At 42.3% G+C, this 8,452-nt stretch overlaps 1 protein-coding gene across 1 annotated transcript in view; it reads right to left on the reverse strand.

The window, feature by feature from the left end:
* alp3 (alkaline phosphatase 3) overlaps positions 1–8,452 on the reverse strand; it is a 39,066-nt gene that overhangs the window by 30,234 nt on the left and 380 nt on the right. Inside the window, exons 2-4 of the mRNA XM_037678002.1 lie at positions 4,545–4,661; positions 3,581–3,696; positions 2,840–3,014 (exon numbers count right to left, since the gene is read on the reverse strand). Coding sequence (XP_037533930.1) covers positions 2,840–3,014; positions 3,581–3,696; positions 4,545–4,661 — 408 coding nt within the window. The remainder of the gene's footprint in view (positions 1–2,839; positions 3,015–3,580; positions 3,697–4,544; positions 4,662–8,452) is intronic.

Raw genomic sequence — 8,452 nt, forward strand, 5'->3', positions numbered from 1 at the left:
CCCCCCCCCCCCTCCCCGAGAACTCTCTGTGCAGGCTTATCAGAACTGCTGGCTGAAAACAACATCTTCAGAAACTGTGGCTGATCTGAAAAAAAAAGCTCATGGACAAATCTCAACACCTTGATGTCAAATGCAAATGTATTCATGTTTTAATTGTGCTTGCTGGTAGAGTTTTTTGATGTCTCAAATTGTGTCCTGATAGACAAGATGTGAAAGATCTTTTTTGTAATACCACTATCTACCCTCATGTTTCTCCCCCTTTTCCTATCTAAGATTATTATCTGATAAGGATAAAATGGCCGCGCTCTCCTGTAGTTGCAGCTTCGTGCACTCCGCCCATCTTTCGGACGACTGTACGTACATATTGGCGTTGTACCTCGGTGCAATTCCAATAAAGTTTATTCTTCTGATTCAGATTCTTAACAGAATACGATGCCAGTCAAAGGGAGACAGATCCCAGAGGAATGACTGTTCACAAAAATGTTTCAGATCCCTTTTTTGAATTAATCTGGGCTTAGAAGGTGGAAGTTTAATATCTCTCAAAGCCGCTGTCACACAATGATCACTCAAGATATTGGCAAATACACCTGTACCAGGGAATTTGTGAGGCATATTAGTTAGAAATAGGTCTAAGATGGTGGATTTTTCAGGACGGTTTTTGTTTAATCTATTGGGAGAGTTGATCAATTGGGTAAGATTGAGAGAAGGGCAACATTCCTTGAATTTATCACAGAGGGGGGTCGACTTACCCCAATCAATGTTGAGGTCTCCTGCCAAAAGGATCTCTTTGAATTTTAAATTACCAATAAATTCCATCAGGGCAGACAGAGCCTCAGGTGTTGCTGAGGCTGGACGGTAACAACAGACTACAGATAAGATCTGGCTACCATTCAAGGTGATGTTTACAGCTAAGGCTTCAAACTGGTTTGGAATATTTTTAGAAGACACAGGACTAGCAACCAAAGAACCTCTGATGTGAACAGCGACTCCCCCCCCTTTTTTTTTTTTTGACGATCATAGCGGTAGATGTTAAATCCATTGATTGCCAGGTAATTATTGAGTACAGATTTGTTGAGCCAGGTTTCAGAGATGAATATTACATCTGCCCCAGAAGAACTGACCAGAATTTTTAAGGCATCAAGTTTTCTCAGAAGGCTACGAGCGTTTACATGCAGAAAATGAAGCCCAGACACGTTTTTAAAGTCATTTGGTGTGCTGTAATTAGTGGGAGGCCCAAGGTTGGGCTGAATCCCTGAGAGCAGTAACAACATTATTATCAGACATTTTCTTGAGTTTTTTGTGACTGATGTGTAATTACAGGAGTTAACAATGTGACAATTAGCCCCCATAATCAAATCATGAGAAACATTAATGAAGACGCTATCATTCAGAGCCCCAAAACAGTTAAAGTTGCAGTGATGGGCAGATTCAGGTGTATTAACAAGATTCAGTGACTCCAGATAATCTGAGAGCTGAAAATAGTGGCAATAACATGAATGATGCAGAAAAGTCTCAGACCATAAAACGTCACAGTTCAAATGGGCAAACAAACCCGACAAGGTGGCCCAACTGCAGTTTGTGTTGGGCTGAGGGGGGCTCCGGCCCCCCAGTGAAGATGGATGGAAGCTCCCATGGGAAACAAAAGCTGGGCCCAATATCAACAGGCCAAAACAGAAACAGATAATTTGCAGCAAATAGCAGAGCGAGCTGAAAGAAAATCCTCCTGAAGTGAAAGGCATGATCCTAGCTCGTTTCAGGTCAACAGGGACCAACAGCGTGATCCGGAATAAAATTAATTATTATCCAGGTGAGTTTGGATGGAGGCCTGCAGCAACTCCGATGTAAACTCCGAACTTCTCTCGAGCACCACGCAGCCCTGCTCCTTCACGCTGCTCCTCCGCTTCTCTGCATGACACCTCCGCACCTGACAGCACAAGAGGCACCCCCGGTGAAAAACAAGACTGATCGGAGAGGCTGAGGCTGAAGTCATCACTGGTCCAGTCCGGTTCTGCTCCGTCCGGCTCCGGCGCTCCATAGCACGAGAGACGAAGAGGCTGCAGTTGTCCCTGGCCTGGTTCTGCTTCGGTCCGGCGGCGCTTCTAAGCACCGGAGCGTCTCCTCCAGGTGAACACAACGATTCCACGGAGGTGGACAGTCCTTCATTAAAAGTTACGGGCTGCTCAATGAAGCTGAGACCCGTTATGTTGAAGACGAAGTCCCCCACAGCCAACTCGGTTCGGTTCTGGTCTAGTTCGAGGGTCACAGGTACACTTCCCCCACACCTATGAAGACACCACGAGGGCCAGTCGAGCAGAAAAACAGCAAAATACCACCCAGCGATTCTTGTCGGAGCCAGGTAAAACCACAAAGGTCCAGATGAGAAGTTCGTTGGGGTCCAGAGAGAGAGAAAAAACACCGGACCTTCGTGCGACGACTCCCCAGCTCGAGGGGTCACCTGGCCAGCAGGGTGCACTCAGAGTGACTGGTGGAGTGGGAGCAGCCGGTCCTGGACTAAAATATATTTTTTGGACGGTCCCGTCCGGCTCTCTGAGTCACTGAACACCGAATTCGGTTGGAAGGGGGACCAACTTTAGTCCGGTTCGAAAAAACGGATCAGTTTGATGATAAAAGACTGCAGAGATGCCGGAGGGAGCTGCCGTCCATCAGCTCGCCGGAAGTGAAGTGATATATGTATGTATATATTTGTATATGTACTGTATATGTGACGGTGCGGATGGTGGGTGGGTGCTGGTGCACAGGGTGAACGACTCAAGTGATTTGGGTTATTTTCGTGACTAGTTCAGAGTAATTTTTTTAAAGGCTTCTTTGGTGACCTCACCAGCATCTTTGGCCCACTTCAGGATAGATGTGACCTCGTTCCCTTTCTGAGTTCTGCAGACCCCGTTCCGAGCCGCTGCGTTCACTCCAATGACATTCAGGTTGGTTTTCACTCCGCACAGATAGGCCGTGGCTGTGGCTGCACTGTCTGGAATCTGGAAGTCCACACTGTAGGTCTGCAACATACACACACAAATAAATAATCCCCACAAACTATGGTGGAAAAACTTTTCAAATAATGGGAAATCATCTCAAAACCAGAAGTAACCTGAACAACACACAATGGTCAAGTCATGCTAATTGGTCATTACATCCCTACAACTAAAACTGAAGAACAGCAGAACCTAAAAAGAGAAGAGAAACATCTTGCATGAAATCTGAAGTGATTTGGCAGCTCAGCTGCTCTTATTAAAGTGAATTACTGTTGCATAGACCTTTGAAGTGGAAGTCCAATTTTCATGGTTATAGGAACAAGGATCACTTACCTCAGAGGATAATTTACTTCAGAGTGGAGTATTATTTAGCTGCACATGCATGTATATCACATGATTTCAGTTTATTTCAATGAGGAATTTGCTTTAAATAAAGTTAAATAATGTGGAAAAGTTACAAGAGAGAGACAAAATAAAAACAGCTACAAAAGTCACAACATACCATACCGACCAGATGATGTTTGTTTCTGTTCTGACAGATTAAACCTTACAAATGAAGCAGTGCATTCTTACAGTCTAACTGTATGTACCTTAGCCAGCCCTACATGGGGGAAGGTGTCCATGGTCATCACTGAGTCCTCCCCTGACTGGTTCTGCAGCTGGCCCTTCAGGATGCGAGCTGCTGTGAACGTTGTAACTCCCATACCTGATGCACACAACACCAGTTCATTTATGTCTACCTTCAATACTCATCACTGGCACCAGACTAAACTCTAGTGGGGGCAGAGGCAGGGCAGCCGACCCGAGACCCCAAAGTCCCAGGCTCATTCCCCAGTCATTGCACATCTTGTGGTGTCTCTGAGCAGCACACCCTATCCCCAGTTGCCCCCCCCCCCCCCAGGCACCCCCAATAGCCGCCCACTGCCCCACCTGGTAATGGATGGGTTAAATGCAGAGAGCCAATTTCACCATTGTATGGGAACATGCAATGATGACAACACATAACACATTATTATTATTATTATTATTATTATTATTAGTAGTAGTAGTAGTAGTAGTAGTAGTAGTAGTAGTAGTAATAGTAGTAGTAGTAGTAGTAGTAGTAATCTCCCTAGTGTGGATTTCATTTTGCTCTCAAAGCTCATGCTCAATCATCCAGGTACCAAATCCAATAATGGTCCATCAGGTCATCTGGACAGTTTATTTTTTGTGGAAAGATGTTTCACCCTCTATCTGGAGGGCTTCATCAGTCTGAGGAGTCCCAAGTAAACTGTTTCCCCACCGGATTTCATTTTGTTGTCATGCCTTGTCATGTTTGATTTTCTTTTCTTATTTTTGATTTATTTTATACTCAACATTTGGGTTTCCAACAAAGTTGTCAGGTCACCTGGACAGTTTCTTTAGCTAGAAACGGTCCTTTCCTGACTTAATTTTGTTGGATTTTTTTCTCTGGATTATTGAGCATGAACTTTAATGTTTAGGTTTGTTCCACTACATCAGGAAGTCGAGGCTTTTTATCAACATGCTGTAGTGACTGGGTTTTATGCAGCTTACCATCTCCAAGAAAAAACAGGATGTTCTTGGCAATGTTGGTGTTGGGCTTCCTGTCCAGGGCTGACTGTAGAGTCTCCCGGGCCCGTGACCTCCAGTAGTCAGGATTCTCCTCCTCAACTACAGGCAACATACATGTTACATACAAACAATAAGCAAATAAATGCCAACCCAAAAATGTTACTGAAGTACTTGTATTTGTGCTATTTACACACAGACCTAAACAAACAAGCAAAAATGGGGCTGTGACTTTTATTAAGATGACATAGAACAAAAACTTAACCTTATCGGTATTTCCTTACATGAAATTTAAAGTATTCATAAAATCACATGCATTTGTCAGAACAAACAGCTAAATCTTGTCTGCTGAGCATCTGAAGGAACTTTACAAAGTTTAACAAGTATTGCATATGGCACATTCTACACTCAGTGACAAACATACAGCAGTAGAGGGATCAATCTATAGCAATGACCTGAACAAGTAAAGAAAATGTATAAACTTTCACCTTGACTTATGATCATGAGCTTGAAGCTAGGGTGATGAAAAGTGTACACAACACTACTGATCATGCAGACAGTATGTGTACCGAATTTCATTAATTTATTTTGAGTAGATCTGAATTTGTGGTCCGGACAAGCATAGACTGTTTGAATTTTCACCTTGATTTGTAACCCTGACTGACTGACTGACTGACTGACTGACTGACTGACTGGCTGACTGACTGACAGAGACTGTAATAATTGGCCTTCAACAGGCTTATATAAACAGAAACAAGGTTCGAGCATGTAAAAAACAAAGTCTGTGCACACCTTGAGTTAAAGTTGTATCTAAGTCACAACTGATGATGATGAGGTGGTCTGCCTATGTGAAGGATTGTACCGTGCTTCAAGCGCTCAGACTCAGATGCTTTGCAAGCCTGGAACTAGCTGGCATGAAGGAATCGACCTTGGAGAAAGCTAACAAGCATGAACCGGTGGAATGACCCTCAAATCTGGCTGTTTGGATTCACCACTGAGTGTGCCAGCAGAACTATGAAGGCAGACATGAAACCAGTAGAGTTGGCCTGCCCCAAAACAATTGTTGTTTATATGAATATGGCTTCCCCGCTTGGCGCTGGATAGGCCAACTTATCTCAAATTGCTCCTGAAGAATATGTAAATCATGAAGCTCTGCTCCTGCTCCCCCCCCCCCGAGAACATTTGTGGACCCTTATCAGAGCTGAGCTGGCTGATAGACATTGTGCCATCTTTATCCAAGTAGGTATCTCTGCAGATTTGGAAGGTGTATCTGGGGTGCCACATCTGATTGGACGATAAAACAATGGGCATATGTCGCGAGTCACATTTGATTGGACGATAGAAAATGGGCGTGTCCAGAGGGCCACATCTGATTGGACAATAGTAAAATGGGCATATCTGGAGGGCCAAATCTGATTGGACAAAAAAAAAAAGTCTGAATTAAAAAAACAAGCCGTTTGTGTTACCCACAGACATATTACGTCAATGGTGTTAACCAGTTCGACATTAGCGGCGTCTCCATAACTTCTCTTTCCGTCTCTCTTAACACAGAACTTCCAGTTACATTTCAAAATAAGAGCAACATAACTGGGTAATGGGGTAGTGGGGAGGGATAAATGTTTGTTTTTTAATACCTAGCCATTACATTAAAAACAAAATCCTTTTTGGTTGTTGAATAATGTGAAAATAGTTGCAATTGATTCATAAAGAAAGAAAAATAAAGTAATCAAAATATTAATGATACTTAAACTGGCTTTGGGACAAAGCATGTTTCCTTTAACTTCACATTTTCTTGTTCAACCTTTTAAAGCAGTCACTGCAGATGAGTGATTGTCAGTTTCTGTAAGATTTCTGCAACTGGAGCAGGTATTTCTGTTTACTGGTTAACTTCATCAGCTGTCTCACATTTTAAGGGTCAATCCTACTTCATGTTTCAGCTCCTTTCATAGATCAGATCTCATAGAAGAACTTCTAAAGGAAAAAAAGTAGTTTTTAGCTTTTGTTTTGGGCCATTATCTCGTCACAGGACTCATGATCTTTAATTGAGACCAGACTTTTTGACAAATAGGAGCAGGTTTCGCTTCAGATGCTTCATATTTCATTATACCCAGACCACACTCAAGCCAACCTGTGTCAGGTGCAGCCTACAACCAAGAACAAAAGAGAAGCTTCTTGTGTTTGACAGCAGCTATAATGCTGTTTCTTAGAAACCTTCAGTTTAAAAAAAAAAAAGAGCTGATGTAACTTACCTAAAGATCAGCAAATACATCTAACCAATCAGTGTTTGCCCTCTACAAACGCTTATTCTCCAGAAACGCCCACTTTTGGTCTGCAGAGAACCCCTTCTCTCTTTATCAGGACTATGGAACTTTCTGGCAGTGATCACGGACAGTCTCACCGCCTTTGTCAGCTTCCTCCCAGCAAAATGTCTTATGTCTATCTATGTTGCCATTTTTGTGCTGAGGTCGTTTTTTTTTTTGTTTTTTTTTTGCTACCTCACTCTGTGTCCTGTGTGTCAAGGACACAGTGTGAGAGATCTTTTTTATACCTTCTTTTCTCATGTTTTTCTTCTCTTTTCTTATCTAAATCATAAGGGCAGCGCTTCACAACAAAGCTGCAGCCCCCGTGCACCCCCGTCTACCCCTTTGGATGGCTGCACTGAAATGTTTTTTCTCTGTACTTAACTGTGCAAAGACACTAAAGGTGATTCTGACATGATGTGACCTGTCAATCAACCCAGTAGGCTTGTCAGCAACTGACAATGGTGGATTGCAATTTGTCCTAAAAGTGAAATGTCCTTACCTGCAGGAGCTGCAGCCCCTTTTCCTCAGACAACATTGTCTGTATTTTGCATTCCCAACATTTTGCAGTCAGAGGAATTTCATGAAAACTCATCAGAGAAATTATTAAACGTTGTCAGAGGGGAACATGTAATGCAGCGTTATCTTGAGCATTTAGAGCAGGGGTGGGCAATTACTTTTTTCCATGGTGCCACATAAAAAACAGAAAATATTGTGAAAGGCTGGGCCAAAAAAACTTAACTCAATTATGCATAAATGATATAATACTGACAAGCTGGTAAAACTGGTAAGAGTATATTTTATGATTAAGCAATGAAAAACAGGTTGACTTACAAAAAATGTCATTTCTGCACAAGTGTTTTCTAAATTTCTTTGAAAATCCACAGTTTATGTTCCTCAAACGTGGCGAGAAACATATTTTAAATGAGTTTTGTTGAACACAAGTAAAAACGTTTAAAGTGATGACATTTTGCCCACAGGCCTCTGTGCAACCACTGTCCAAGCTTTACTTTGGTGATAAACCTGCCATCTCAAACTGTTGGACATGTGGATGATGGTCTCTTTGTCATGCTCCTCCTCCATTGCCGGTCCTCTTGCTTGACACGACTGTCAACAAGGAAGAGGGCCGGCAATGGAGGAGGAGCATGACAAAGAGACCATCTTAGCACCAACATAACTGGTTTGTTCCACTTTGGAGTAAGCAGTTGGGGGATGAATCAGTTTTGTGTTGTGTGTTTCCTTGACTGATGAAGCCTTCCGGATTGAAGGCGAAACGTTTCAGCACAAAAAAAGAAACTGTCAAGATGACCTGACTGAAAAATGTTGGAAGGAAGGAAACAGTTTCAAAGATGAAAGCTAGAAGACAGAAATTGAAGTGAGCGAATGTTGAATGACAAGTTATTAATGTTTAAAAAAACGCTGTGGAAAACTGAAGGCAAAGTCTCATTTTTGGGTGAAAACAGACACAAGCCTTTTTTTTTCTTCAGGCTACTGTGATCCTGAATGCTGCCATACATTATCATATACCTTCACCATAAAAAAGAAGTTGAATTTTATATATATATATATATATATATATATATATATATATAT

The sequence above is a fragment of the Nematolebias whitei genome, chromosome 6 (genome assembly GCF_014905685.2).
Source record: "Nematolebias whitei isolate Nwh7 chromosome 6, NemWhi1, whole genome shotgun sequence".
Taxonomy (NCBI): Eukaryota; Metazoa; Chordata; class Actinopteri; order Cyprinodontiformes; family Rivulidae; genus Nematolebias; species Nematolebias whitei.